At 40.1% G+C, this 16,063-nt stretch overlaps 1 protein-coding gene across 3 annotated transcripts in view; it reads right to left on the bottom strand.

Annotated features, from left to right (window-relative positions):
- GLRB (glycine receptor beta) overlaps nt 1-12,563 on the bottom strand; it is a 75,179-nt gene extending 62,616 nt beyond the window's left edge. For 2 of the 3 annotated variants that reach the window (XM_050946508.1, XM_050946506.1), the window contains exons 1-2: nt 12,420-12,563; nt 10,160-10,314 (exon numbers count right to left, since the gene is read on the bottom strand). In XM_050946508.1, the coding sequence (XP_050802465.1) occupies nt 10,160-10,314 (155 nt within the window). In that variant the 5' untranslated portion in view covers nt 12,420-12,563. Of the gene's footprint in view, nt 1-10,159; nt 10,315-11,056; nt 11,362-12,419 lie in introns of those variants that run through there. The other variant, XM_050946507.1, reaches the window with a different exon arrangement.
- Between the last annotated feature and the right edge of the window lie 3,500 nt (nt 12,564-16,063).

The raw sequence follows: 16,063 nt of genomic DNA, 5'->3' as shown, positions 1-16,063 counted from the left end.
TTGAGCATTACCTGTTAGGTTCACTCCCTCTGGGGCACCTGGCATTGGCCACTGTTGGTAGACAGGATATTGGGCTGGATGGACCTTTGGTCTGACCCAGTACGGCCATTCATATGTTTGTTATTATGGTTAACTATAGATTATAAATGCATAATAAATATACATTATCAACTTACATAAATTATTGTGTGTGTGCATAGACACAGACACACACACGTATATAATCATTACATGTTACTGTGGCTCTTTGGCAGTGGATGCTGGTAAATTCTGGCTCCTTCTCAGGCTCAGGTTGGCCACCCCTGGTCTAGGACATTAAAGCTCAATCTTGCTTGCATCTAAATCTACATTTTCTTGCCTCTGCAACCACTGATAAAGCAATTTCCTCTAAAGTAATAGTTTCCCCTGAAACGTAATCCTCACGGCATGTTAATACAAACACATTTTTAGCCTGTGTGGTCACAGGCCAGTCAAAATATGATCTGCTGCCTCTGGAGGAAAACAACAGACAGGATGAGGAAACAATGACATTAAAGATTGAGAAGTGCTCATATACTATGGTGATGGTGACCATATAAGTAGCTAAGGTAGATAATCAGGGTCTCTGCCACGTAAGTGGCAGTCCCTGATATGAGAGACCTTTAATATTCCATGGAAACTCACCTTCAGAACTTAGTTACCATACCTACAAAAGTACATTGTCATTGCAATTTTGTGAAATGTGTTAGAGAGACAGAGATAGAGAGAGATCGGTTTCTTATTCCTAGACAAATGGGAAATATATAACCTTTTCCTGATGATCATTTCTCGTCATTTTTAATGAGCCTATTGCCATGGTATCTGGACACCAAATTTAAAAATTAAGACTTCATTAAGGTTGTCCATAAAAACCCTGTTCTCCACTCCTAAGTTCAGTCACTTTACTGGAGCAGTTTTGGGTTTTTTGTTTTTTTTTTTTTAAGGAGGGGGTTAAAATTCACATTCATTTTGCTATCACTTTCCCAATGTCTCTATTACCTCAATAACCTCGTGATGGATTTGGAGATGCTCTGTGTTATTTCATAAGTAAAGTATATTGGCTAGTTATAGGGATGGGTTTTTTGGTTTGATTACACTGGCTTCAAATCAACAAGAGGCTGTCTAGAAAAACAGGCAGGAAGGGAAAGAACGGCTCAAGAGGGCCACCTCTCCACAAACACTTGGTGCTTGTTACAGGGGAAGTGTCAAGACTATTAGCTTTTACTATTTTGCCTCTTCTCCACCCAATTTGCAAAAGTGGTTCAAAGCAGGAAAGGAAGAGTCCAGTGAACGCAGGAGATCAAAAGAACTACAGCAGTTTAAAAAAAAAAAAAAAAGAACACTCTCTCAAGACAGAGGGTCGGTTGTTCTGGGGAATGAGACTAAGACACAAGTATCTGCTGAGAAATCTGGAAAAGTTAGGCCTGCATAGACTGCCATCAGGGAATGATAAGTCTTTAGGTAAGCTAGCCATGCAAGTATCCATTTGTTATTTTAAAATCCTCTCTCTAAACGCTTTGTTCTTACTGCAAAATAAACAATACTTTAGTTTAAGAAGACTCTCTGGTCACTATATACACAACTGGTCACAGACTCCCAAAAAGAAGACCGACAGGCGCCCACGTTCAGTTGGACCTGGGGGCTAAGTACAGTTGATACACAGAGCACTGTAGAACAGGGCCTGGTCAAAGAGCAGAAATACTGTGGAAGTCCACTGCAGGAAAGGTAAAGAAACAAGGCCTGACAGCTGAAAGGAGGGTGCACTCAAAGAGGCCAAAAAGGGACAAAGATACAGTTAATGTTGCAATCATCACAATACAGTAGAATACGTTGGACCTCTTAATAATCATTAACTGATCAGTAACCATTAGCAGTACTGACAGGATGTAACAATGACTTTAAATGAAAGATTTCCAATCATCTCACCTGTATAATCCCTGCAAACCATATGGATCCTATATCGTCAACACAAATTCTCAGACAGTTTACCCATATGTGATATGGAAGCAAGGCATTATGAAATGTGTGGTGGAGGAAATACATTTATATTGATGGTGGTGAGATCAGGAACTGATTCATTGACCAAAAGGTGACTCTTAGAACTCTTGTTCAGCTCAGCAAGTCTGAGCAGACATATAGGTGGCATTCTCAGTTTGAAGTCTATAAGGCTTCCTTGAGTTTGTCAAGATACATTACGTCTCATTTTTTGGGCTTCTGAGACATACATATGATGGGATTTATTGTCTCACACAATTCACTGAGTTTACAGGGAATCCTTATCCTAACAGACCATGTTATACAAGGATAATTATTTGGGGAAAGAACTGCTAATGAATACTGTTTCTCATTGTCTTGTTCTCATATCAGTTACCTCTTGTCCTAAGATCTCATTATGCTGTGGCATCTGTAATTTTAATGAGTGTGTGGTATACACCGTTGACATGTAGCATGACTATGAGGGAAGAAATAGACATGTCTCAGCCAAGTTAATGCATGTGTCATTTTATAAAACACTGTACTACTGTCCAGACTGCCATATGATATGTAAACTAAGTTGCCAGAACCTCCTTATAGCTTAGACATTAGCTGATTTAGCATCTTGTCCCACTATTGAAGAGTTCAAGACTGCTGGTTGACTGATAGAGAGTGTGGTAAATAACACTGCTGTATTAACTTCAAGCATTTAAAAAAAAAAAAACAATATATCACTCAAGCAGACTTTGATTCTAGCTTATCGAACCACAGTGAAATGAGCAGATGTTTTACACAAACAGTGATACATAAATAACAGTGATGCAGATATCGATAAAGTAAAAGACAATGCAGTGAAACATAACATAATGCAATAAGACATCTGACATATCACAGTAAACCACAAGCACTATTACTTTTTATATGAATTATTAGTCTTTTGTGATGTGGGCATTTGATATTCTGAGTGATATGCATCATACTGTAGAAAAGGTCTAGTATCATATAACTTTTTTCAGTATGAAGGGAATTATACAATATGTATGTGATAAATATCAGCATTTAAATAACTGCCCCATGTACAATATATCCATTTTGGGACAAGCACTGAATGATATCAGGAAGAATAATCCTCCAGAAATTCAAACATGTTCACATGATTTCTCATAATATTATTTTAGATCTGTGTATCTCTGAATAATTAGGTGTATACTCATGTAAACAGATAACTGCTAGTATCCAACCATACATTCCTTGCATACTCAACATTTCTCAATTTACTGGGAGTTTTTACATACACAAAGGCTTCAGGATTGGCCCCCAAGTGAAGTATATACACAAACTAGTGTTAGCATTATTATATATATACACACATGAAACATGGCCAGCATCTGCCTCTTTTAAAGAGCACCACGCAAAGAAACATGTTTTAGACTAATCCATCCACATTTTCACTTGCCATGTTCTTTTTTTCCTAAATATGTGCAGCCACACACAGATAACATACAGATCTTGGGAATAATATTATCTTGGTTAGAAAATATAAATGGAGATACATCACACATACTTTAATCAATTTTTAAAGATCCATTTGACAGATCTGAGAACACAATTTACCCCTTAAATTTCTTATTATATGGTTGTATTGTGGGACAGATTTCCAGGGGAAGTTACAAGTGTTTCTCAACCTAGTAACTATAAGAAGAAATACAGGGACAGATTGCGTAACCATTACTCCCAAGGAGTAGTATCTAAATCACACCAGTGGTCAAAATACATGCAGTATAGCCAAACATGTGAGCAAGCACTACTGAGTGAGGGTTGCATAAATAGGCCCAGATTATTATGTGTAATATTACAGTATAAATATTTTACAAAAACAATATAATGCCCAGTTTATACAGAATTTTGTCTCTTTACTCTCCAGAATGCCTATTCATATTGAATAGAGGGCTATCCTGATACTGAATGCCCTCCAGGGGACTGTCCCTAGATACCTAGGAGATCATCTATCCCCCATAACTTCCCATGACAGCCATGTGCCACCAGAACAATGAAACTATTGATCAACAGGGGAGGCTTATGAGTATGTGAATAATGAAATTTCACAGGAGCCAGATGTAGATTACTTGGAGCTTACTTATCTTCGGAAGGGCCACAAAACCTCACAACTTTAAAAACTAAATACACAACTCATTTCTTCAATTTACCTTTTCCTCATAATTTTACTTACACCCTCAGCCACTCACCCCAAAACCCTTGTAAACTAGCAAACTATTTCTCCCACAAGATAGGAAAGAAGGAAAAAACAGAGAGATGATTGCTCATCCTTCTCCCTCCCTGCCACACTCCTTATATTTAGGCCTTGGCTACACTTGAGAGTTACAGTGCTGGTGCTGGCTTTACAGCACTGTAACTCACTCCCCGTCCACACTGGCAAGGCACATACAGCGCTGTATCTCCCTGGCTACAGCGCTGGTTGTACTCCACCTCGACGAGAGGAATAAAGAGAATAGCGCTGGGGTGCCAGTGTAAACAGGGAATAACCTTACTACGCTGTAACTGACCTCCGGAAGCTTCCCATAATGCTTTTAAGTAAAGATTACACTCTTTGTTTTGTTGTGATGCCTCTGTTTGTTTTGCTGTGAACTCTGGGCTTCCAAAGCTACTTATCAAAAAAACAAACACAGCTCCTGTTTGCTGTGAATGACCTCCCTTTGGAACGCCCACAGCTAGTGTTTGCTTGAAGAGAGGGGGCTTGAGGAGAGAAGCAGCACGGCGTGCGGGACGGGGGGGCGGTCCATTTCGGGGACGCGCTTATCTGGTGCTTTCAGTGAGTGAGAGAGGAGTGGTGGAGGGGGTTGGAACTTGCAGCTGCTGACAGAGTGTCAGCTCCAAAAATCCACTCTCTCTCCCCCCCATGCTTCCTGTCACACTCCACCACTCTACCCTTTGGAAAAGCATGCTGCAGCCACTTGAACGCTGGGATAGCTGCCCACAATGCACCGTTCCCAATGCAACTGAAGATGCTGCAAATGTGGCCACGACAGTGCGCTGGTAGCTGTCAGTGTGGCCAGATTGCAGCGCTTTCCCTATTCAGCTGTATGAAGACAGGTTTAACTCCCAGCGCTGTACAGCTGCAAGTGTAGCCATACCCTTAAATATTTGGGAGGTGCTCAGACACTGCAGAAATGGAGCCAAGTAAGTACTTGGTTAGGTACCAGGTAAGGAAACAAGAGGTTATTTTTTCTACTGCTGTGTGGTGTGCCAGAGAGGTTCTGCAGAGCCACGATGCATTCTCTACTCTTTTTAGTTATTTAAAGGAATATTTTGTGGACTGGTAGTTCACCAATAAAAATTCTAGGATAAATTTTCAAGTAATTCCATTTTTTAGCCACCTAGAAAAGCTTCAATTCCACTAACTTTTTAAAAAGTAAAATGTATTCATTTTCTTTTAAAATAAGTGATTTATTGGACTTTGTCGTCTCTGACCTTTTTGAGTTTCTGCTTCTGGCCAATGGCAGAAGTGATATTCTCTGAAAGGCTTAAAGGGGCTATTTCTCAGCTTCAGAAGGGGTTGATGTGTGTTACTGAGTACAGACCAGGGTTTTGGAGAATATCTTGAAAAAAGTAGGGTGACCAGATGTTCCGTTTTAAAGGGCCAGTCCCGTTTTTTAATACTTTCTTATATAGGCACCTATTACCCCATTTTTTTACGGTTGCTATCTGGTAACCCTATAAAAAGGCTACAAGAATGATACAGCAATAATCTCAATGCATTTCAATTTTCGTTAATCAGAAATACCAGGGAACTGAGAAGAATGTACTCTAGGGAAAAACAAGTTACTTGATGATTGCTTTGAACAAACCTTAGAAGCAGGCTACAGAATTCCAGTCTCAAAGATTCCCATTTACACATACTTATCCATCATCAACAGCACACAATACTTATATCTATGGCTAACATTTATTAGTTATCTTATGCTCCTTCTCTGTGACAAGGATGGATTTTTAAATTAAATAAATACTTTTAATCTGATAAACATTTCCCACCTAATAAACACTTTTATAACATAGGTCACATTAGTGCCTTAATCAACAGGACAGTGTCCCTTTAAGATTTTTACTACTTAGAAACCATTGTCAGTTCAATATTCCTCTCTTTGAAATCTTTCTAACACCCAAGATCTTTACAAAGATTTCAGTGGCAATCATGGATTCACTTCACAAATGCATTCATCATGTTTTCTATACCTGAACTCCTGCTTAATTGCAGCAGACGCACCACAAGCACGCAGTCACCTCCACTTAGTGAACAATGGAGACACTGGGATTTATGTAGTTCCTTGAGCAAGAGTTTATGTCAAATCATTTCACAAACACATTTCCCATCTGTGGAATTCTTTGCAGGTTTATACAGCAGAGCTCCCTATTATGGCCTTTTAATTCCAGTATATCAATTTGTTCTTTAAATCGGGAAAATATTCAAGGGTCAGACACTACAGCAGCTCTATTCTACTATAATCATTATAGGTTTATATATAAGCATTAAATCTTAATAGTCCGTTAATTGTCTATTTAATGAAAGCAAGAGTCTGCACTGTTTCAAAACACAACTGGCAAACTGGTTCAGATCCAAACAGACTAGAGAGCAGCACATCATACTACTCACCAATTGTATAATCAAATAGAACACATAGAAAAAAAGGAATCGTAAATAATCATGACAAAAGTTTTTTGTCTTAGAAAGAAACTAGAATTTTCTTGTTTGCAAAACAAGTTAGTTTCCAGTAAATATTTGTAAATAATAAAATTAACTTAACGCAACTTTTTTTTCTCTGCACCCCCCATCTGTCAGTTTCATGCTGACACTAGTCAATTTCACAAGGGAGAGTAGTGTTTGGCTGACAGCTAGTACACTGGGAATGGTGCAGGTAAAGGGAGAAAATACTGACATATTTGCCTGTATTACAGAGAAACCTGGTGACAAAGTTTAAAGATGACCTTCATTAAGAGTCCATTTTACAGTGTTAAATTACCTATAGTAAATTACAATCTCTCCAACCAAAGTAACCAAATATTTGTCCGACATAGTATACATCTTTCCTAGGAGAATAGCTGAATGACTTAGGACTGTGATTTACATGGTTAATTATTCATAGTTCACAGTATATCAGTGGTTCTCAAACTGTGTGTTGGGACCCCAAAGTGGATCACAACCCCATTTTAACGGGGTCGCCAGGGCTGGCGTTAGATTTGCTCGGGCCCAGGACTGCAGCCCGATCCCCACTGCCCAGGGGCAAAGCCCAAGGGCTTCAGCGACAGGCGGCAAGGCTCCGGCTTTAGCCCCCTCCCGCCCAAGCTCATGTAGTAATTTTTGGTGTCAGAAGGGGGTCACAGTGCAATGAAGTTTGAGAACCCCTACAGTAGATTATAACAGCCTATATTTTTTTTCTTCACTAATGGCTAGTGTTAATGGAAGACAGATGAACATTTTGACTTTATATACTTTAGCATGTTTTCACCAGTTATTTGTACTTAAAATATTAAAACATATTAGTTTAATAAAGAATGCAATAATATTCCGCATCAAGAAAATTTAATCTTTTATAGGATTCATAGATTATCACGGCTGGAAGGGACCTCAGGAGGTCCATCTAGTCCAACCGCCTGCTCAAAGCCGGACCAATCCCCAGACAGATTTTTGCCCAGATCCCTAAATTTTCCCCTCAAGGATTGAACTCAACCCTGGGTTTAGCAGGCCAATGCCCAAACCACTGAGTTATCCCTCCTTTTTGCTTGTCAAGTAACATTTTCATCCCACTTTATGAAAAGACCACTTCTTTGAGGCTATTTTAGTCACCCCTTAAGAGGTTACTTATTTAACTTTATTGGCGGGAGGGAGAGATGTTCCCTGAATTTTTCCACGTAAATAGTATTAACAAAAATACTTAATTATGTCATCAGCAAAAAGCAAATAAACAAACAAAAAAACAAAAAAAAATCCCCCAAATAAATATACAAGGTCATCAACTAAAGAAGTATCCAATCTGTATTATGCAGTTTAAGGGACATTATGGGAAATTCTCTCAGGTCTGGCAAACTCACACAGACTAGGTATGTATTTTTTAGGATTTTGGAATCAACTGGCAGAAACTGGTAGGTTCATAGCTGAGTCATCATCTTTTCTCATCAGGACAATAGCAAACAGAATATGAGAATATTTCTGCACAGATTGAATGCACGATATCATTCTACCTCAATTCTAAAAATTAGTATTTTCACCACCCATTGACACTGATGTGTTCTCAATGTCTTCTAACTACTCCAACAGGGACTCCTCCATATTATAACATCAGGATCCTATTGGCTGTGAGGCTCTGAATTTAAGAGATGCCAAATATGGGTACTTTGTTTATTTTTAGAAAATCTGACTGGGCCTACCTTTATGTTAATGACCTGAAGCCTGAGTTTCCACCTCTATAAAATAAGAATAATGATACTGACATCCTTTTTAAAGTTCTTTGAGATCTACTCATGAAATGTGCTATATAAAAGCTAGGTATTATTATCGGCCTCAGCTTTTCCTTACACAACCTCTCTCCAATGACCTAAAAACATTTTATCAAAGGATTCTAAATACTGTAAAAAAAATCTTAAACCAAATCAATGAGGTGCACTGTTCATCCGACAAAAAAAAAAGTAGAAGAACACAAAGTAAAATCTACCTGTAACATTTCAGGAGATCTCTGGTCACATATGACACTAAAAACTCAAGAGTTCCAAATCTAACTGACCAGCACCCAATTCTCTGGAACCCAATAAAACAACAAAAATACATACATACATACTTCCTTCCATAGGTTGATATTTGTTTATTTGGCAAAGGATCAGAAACAATTACTATAGCCATTGTTCAAAATGAGAGTTCAAAAAGGGTATACACAACCAGTGTTTGTTTCTGGCATTTAAAAGAAAAATAATAATGGCTTTTCCAGTTAATATCTCCTCTCTCTTTTCCCAGGAAGATATGTCCCCTAATTCCTGCCTCTTTCTTATAGTGCATTAAGGAATGACACTGGTTAAAAAGTCTACATTTAGCACAGAAGCACACAAAGTGACAGCAGTATCTCAGATATCCCTGTGTAATAACTGTGTAAAATGTTGATTTTTTAACTGGCGACTCTGGTACCTCATACTTGGCCTCTAGCCTCACCATTTTACTTTGGCAATCTCTGCATTTACAGCATGTTTTTCCTATATTTAGTGATAACCTATTCTACTTTGTCAGTCTCTGCCTGGAGTCTTTACATCACACCATGCAAAAGATGACAAAGGGCAATTTGTCCATGAGAAAACTGCTATGCCATTTTAGAGGCTGAATATAACTAAAGTATTTTGACATTAAAAACAGGAAGTCTTTGCAAAATGAAATCATCTTAGATTTTCACTAAGGGTTTTACTGTATATGCTCTCTGTTACTGAGTTCTTTATATTCAACTTGGTAATTAATAACTTTTAAGTTCTATATTTCATTAGTAGAAAGATTCCAAAAAGGCACGTGCCACTTCATCTAATACAGCTACCATCAATGGTACTTCCTTTAATATAAAATGAATATTTACATCTTATCAGTTGGGAAATATTAAAGACACTAGTTGCATTACCAATACATTACGAATGTGAACAGCTGCATTACTTTTTGGCTGGAACAAAACCTACATACCCAGGAAATGGATTTTAATACCACGTTTTAAACCCTCTTTATTTACTAGTATATTTTTGATCTGATGCTAGACAACACAAAATTATAAGCCTGTAGTATTATTTTTGCAAAAATCTGAGGATATTGGGCTGAAATCACAACATTCTAAATCACAATTAAAAACAAAGTCATTTTGCCATCAGATTTTTTTCATGAAACTTGAAGGAAACCCAAAAGGAGTCTACGGCAGAAAACGGATGCCAACTGATAGACCTTTAAGACATTATACTGACCAAAAGCCCTTGCTCTCTTTCCCACCCACAAAACTTATTAAACAACTATATTTTTTCAAATAGGAAAAAATCAGGCTTCGCTTTATAACTGTATGCAATCTCTTCAGATAAAAGAAAGATAATATCCATCACTCTTGTCACACAAAAAGTATAAAAGAGATAAGGAACGTACGATGGGCAGAGATACTGCTTCTTTTTCCCCTTTCCTTTCTTTGAAGATTTCTCTTTAGAATATGCTTCTTCAACCCATAACGACAACAAAACAAAAAAGAGAACTGCCAGTAAGAACTTCATCTTGAGGGCATAAGTCTCAGAAGTACAGCTCATCTATGGTAGATAAGAAAAAAGGACTATATTAGTGGGATTAATTATGGAAAATGTGATCACCTACATATAGGAAGTAAACAAATATATTTCATTCACACACAGCAACCACAGAAAACTCAGCTCAGTAAGTTATCTCAAGAGAGAGGTGCTCCTGGGCTACAAATGAGAACATTTTGTCTGTTTTAAGTATCCTCCCAATATTTACGTACATGGATAGACTGTATGATAGTTAGGAGATACACAACAGGTTGATATAAACATATTTTTGTTGCTGTGTTTTGGAGGAATACATTTAAACCCTATAAAAGAAGCCTTAACTCAAGAAGCCTATGATGTCTCACCAGACATGGATGGACTTCCCTCTCTTCCTCTCCCCCGCAAAAAAACCACCGTCTTCACCCAGAGACATTGATATGCAACAGTATGCCCCACAGTATGCCAAGTATTGAGATAATGAGAATTTCATATTTCATTTTAAAACATTGTGATCAACAAATTTACCATTAATAGACAAGACACAAAGTTAGCGACTCACACTTCAACCTTAACTCACAATTAGTCCCATTATTCTAAATGTTAAGTGTGAACAAAGACTGCATGTGTAGGCTCTTAAATGGGATTGTATATTTGAATAGCTTTCAAATACAACACATTAGACAACAATGAATATACTATAACAAGTATTATAGAAATTACAGATTATAATGAACATGGTAATTAGCAAGGGTGATCAATAACCTACAGAATACTATGCTTTCCTGTGCATTTTGTGTCCCAAGTACCACAAGTAGCTTCTCCATTTTTTTCTGTCTAGACCAACAGAAGCACTTTATGGATTTTTAAGAAACGGTAGTTGCATCGCTCTCTCCCTTGGAAGCAGCAGGATATTTATACTCCTTTTAACATCAGCAACAGAAGGAGCTTCTTGTCCACGCTCCAAAAGCAACAACAGAAGGGGCTTCTTATGCCCTAAGCAAACAGCAGCAGGGGCGCCTTGCCAAATTAGAAGATATGGGAATCTCCATCTCCTTCCCAAGCAACAGCTGCAGAGCTCTCTGATACCCTCCACAAGTGCAGCAGCAGTCTTTTGACTCTCAATCACAATAGCAGCAGGAGGATGAGGGATACCTTAACACCTTCACTCATATAGAGCATCCAGGGACTTCCTGTCCTCTCTCCCACATTGAAAACTGTCCTCCCCTCAAAGAAAGCAGCATTAATACACAATAGTAATAATAAACATTTATATCGGATCTTTCATTGGAGGCTCCCAAAGTGCTTTACAAAATGCACATAAGGGATCTTTACATACTCTCTAACTATAGCATCCGGTCCCACTAACCTACTTCCCCCCACCCACCCACACACCATTCTCCAATCACAGCAACAGCGACTTTCTACTCCTCCCCGACTCAAGCAGAGCAACAGGGGGTTCCCCACTGCCTCCTTCTCCAACCACATGAAGCTCTCTGGGGCTCCCTTCAGCTGTGGGTCTGGTACATAGGTGCTGGAACTAGAGATGAGGTGGTTGCTGCACCCCCTGAAATAGTTTCCCTTAGATACAGGGTTTACAGTTTGGTTCAATGGTTCTCAGCATCCCCACTTACAAACTGTTCTAGCATGAATTCTTCTTGTATAGTGCTAGCCACGTTATCTGCACTAAACTCATCACCAACCCAGCGACAACAGGGGCTCCCTGGGCCCCCCATTCTCCAGCAGCAGCCACCCCACCTGCAACAGCTGCGCGAGCGACGCCTCGCCGGCCTCTGCAAGCCCAGCCCTGGGGCTCTCTGTCCACCCCCTCCTGCACGCAGCAGCCCCGACTCCCTGCCCGTCCAGCTCCCCACGGTCGCGAGCAGCAGCGTCTACACCAGCTGCCCAGTGCTGGCCGAGGTACTGAAGGCGCTTCGCGAGGAGGCAAGCACGCCCCGTGCACAGGGGCCTCAGAGACAGGGGCTCCCTGGGCCAACGGGGCTGATGAAGCATCTCCTCCGCCGCTTCCCAGCTCCAAACCCCTCTCCGGGGGGGGGCGAATCCCCCCGCGCCCGTGCAAACGTAGCACCCACGCAGCCTCACGGCCCACCCTGCAAACACCCGCTACATACCACAGCCCGAGCGCAGGACGCCCCAGCCCCCGATTCCTAGAGCCGGAGGTGGCCCGGGAACCTGCAGCGCGCCATGGCACAGCCGCAACGGACCGAGCAGCTCCTCCAGCAGCCGTAGCAAAATGAACCCTGCATCAAAATGCGCCCTTTCCGCTACTGAGCATGTGCAAAATGCTCGGGCTGGCTCTAGTGAGCATGTGCACAGCGCTTGCCCATGTGCTCTGGGGAAGTGAAGCCCTGTGTGCTTATTTCCCCGAGGGAATGCGGGGAGGGGGAGGTATAGTTAGGAGCGGAGAGAGACGGAACTAGGGATGCATATTCGCTCTTATCTATGAGCTTCACTGCTAGAATTCCGGGAGGAAAAAAAAGTTAAACTGGTACAGTGGCATAAGGGGGGGAAAACGCTAGGCTCGCTCTCCCCACCTCCTGCTCTTGTGGGCACCCCCACGTGTTCAGATATAGAGAAGGGTGGGCACCCACTGTGAGATATGAGGGCTAGAGAAAGGCAGAATTCCCAGGGGAAAATCATGTAGTAGGGTGAAACCCTGGATCAGGATATGGGGATGGGAGTAAGTATCCAAAGGGGTTTTGAAGTAAACGGAAAAGGGCAATTAACACACTGGAAATAGAAACTACACAAAAGTAGGGGAAATGAAATAGGAATGTACAGTTAATGCAATTTAAAAATGAGAGGGATGAAATAATTTAAAAATATCAGAAAAACATGGAGATGGGGAAAATCAGAATAGGCAAGAGCAGTACTATAGGACAATTTTAATAAATAAATAAGAGGAAATAATCTTGAACTACAAGATATGTATCTATGACCACCCTGCTCATTCTGCTTGTATATTTGCCCATTCTTTTTGTCATTTTTTGTTTTAGATTATTTGAACAAATCACAGAGACTAAATCCTCCTATGTGTTTGTACAGGGCCTAGCACAGATGGTTCCAGTTGGGGTCTTGGGGCACTACCATAATGCAAATAAAAATAATGATAAATTCTTGTTGGAGCAGCTTTGGGCATTGAACAGCATAACAGAGCATGTCATTTAAACTAGCATAATTCCACTGGAAAAAAAGGATTTCTGTTTCAAAGATTATTGTACATTTGCATCTCTTGCAGATACTGTAATTTTTATATTATAAAATCTCTTAATTATTTCATAAATTAGTTGTATTATAAATTAAGAGTGAATAGAAAGGGACATCATTTACAAAAAAAATTAGGCCCCAATTGTGCTGAAATGTACACGTGCGCAGCACTTTAACCATATAAATAGTTCCAATGAAGTGCATAAATACTTGCAAAATCAGAGCATTAAGGCCAAATTATGGAAACACATACAGGAGTAAGTTTAGTCATCTGAGTCGACTCAGCACAGAACAAGTCCACTCCTCCCTTAGCATCATGGTCCTTAGCAGGGCACCTTTCAGCTACCATTCCTTGTTGCAGGGCATATTCTCAATATTATGTAATATTCCTCAAAGTGTGCCCATCCTCAACTCTTCATCCATGGTTTACAGAAAGAAAGTCTTAGCGTTGCCTTGTGCCATTCAGAATATTCCTTGTAAGGGACCATTGATGCTAATGGAAGGGCAAGCACACTCTGTTGAGCATATGCCTTAGAATGGGTCTTGCTATAAGAGATGAGAATGTATTGATGGGCACATTCTGAGGCATTTCATATCCCTCAGACATTCTGTGCTATGAGGCATGGGTGCTAGTGGAGGGTGGGCACATTCAAAAGGGTATTCTACACCCACCAGAATGTGCCCTGTACTATGGAAGTGTGTGCGGATATGTGCTGGGGATTTTTCCTTTGCTACTATACATCAAATGCTTGGGGTACTTTCTAATATTTGCGCTCAGAATTTGCAACCACAGATTTTATTGCTAGAAATTAAGATCGGCAACAGGCTTCTCCTGATATAATGGGCACATTACAAGAGGAGTGCCCCATTGACTGCATCTCATATTTTGTGTGTGGACTGCTGTTATGACAGAGATTAAAGGAAAAGGTTAAAGCAGCAGCAGAAATATGCTGTCAAGATGCCTTTGGCTCCCTAGAATGTGATAAGGGATTTGGCCACCTGATTGTTCCAATTTCTTTTGGCTCAGAAAAGTATTAACACGGAGGAGCACAGTGTAGTACGCTGCAGCATGTGCAGTAATAGCAGCAGCAACAGCGACACTGAAAAGTGTTCCTGATTCCTGCAATCTTCTTCCCACAGCCACACAATGATGGTTCCTTTAAACTTTATTTACATTGCAAAATGTGCAGTTGTCTTCTATGGGTTGCTGCAAATCCACTAACATTTGCAAGAACCTGCTGCTACAGCTACACACAGCTAATGGATGGATCAGTGCTAGCCAAATACTTAAGTTGAAATATGGAAAGTAATGCATTTCTTGTCCTCCACCCTACCCCCCACCCCAAGACTCAAGAAAATGAGAAAAAATGGCAAAAATCTTTACCTAGCACAGTAGCTATGAGATACATAGATGTTACAAACACAGGCATAGAAGACCTGTCTGAGTCAGATATAGATTCTCTCTTTCTAGCTATACATATAGATGATACCATATAGTTCAAAATCCACAAATACAAGGAGCAAGTATTCCTATAAAACTGATTTGTTTAAAGATGTACTTAATAGTGGACAGATTATGGCTAGCCCTTAAGAAGCTGCATAGAGTGGAGGGATAGAGGGAGCGAGGTCTCCCCTTCAGCCCTTGAAAAGCCTGTGTAATAGCTGGACAAGATCACAGCCCTAGAACCTGAGCAAGTTTTTGGAAAGGTGCCAGGGAATAGGCAGAGCAATAGTTACTCCCCCTCCTTGCTCTGTGCTTTCCAGAAAAACCCAGGGCTTTCATACGTACAGGATTTTGCAGGACATTTTACATTTTGTCCTGTTTGCTACCTGGTCCACTGCACTGCCCAGTCAGGGCAATGGTATCTGTGGATCAAAGAGATGAAGAGGGATTTCTCCACACATGCTCTGTAGCAGGGCACCAAGAGACCATGAGTTATGGATTTACCTCTGCTGATTGTTTATATTTCTGTGCACTTATTAATGAGCAAGATCTCATACCCTGCCTAGAAGGAAGCTAATATCATCCCACCCCTTCTTTTAACAATAAGTAAGTTACAGAAGCTAGGAATAGAACATAGTTCTCGAAAATGCAAACCCAAATCTTATCCACTGTGCCTCCCAAAACACATATGCCAAACCTGTGGACTTCACTATCCTGTCTCTAAATATTTGACCATGTTCACCTTGCAGATTCAGGAAGAGATCACAAAATTCCTGATATCCAGCATTGTACTACTAATAGTAGCATAAACCACTGGTAATAAATATCTAATCCTCTTATAAGGATTCCTCCAAACTGGGGATGCCAGTTGCTTCTTGAGCTCAAGTTGTAAGGGTTCACGCTGGTCATCTGAAAGTCCAGCACTAAAACCCTACTGACAACTCACACACAAGGCCCTTGCAATTGCACATGTTGAAATTTGTTTCTTCATTTTTTTTATATAACTGGGTGATTTAATTAACACTCCTTTTAAAAGGTTTTATACTAAAAAACAACAATTTGTCAGTTATAATGTGACATGCAACAAAAAACACTGATGCTCCT

The sequence above is a fragment of the Gopherus flavomarginatus genome, chromosome 3 (genome assembly GCF_025201925.1).
Source record: "Gopherus flavomarginatus isolate rGopFla2 chromosome 3, rGopFla2.mat.asm, whole genome shotgun sequence".
Lineage (NCBI taxonomy): Eukaryota > Metazoa > Chordata > Testudines > Testudinidae > Gopherus > Gopherus flavomarginatus.
Note: the sequence above shows the minus strand (reverse complement) of the source record. Positions and strands in the feature narration are given on the sequence as shown.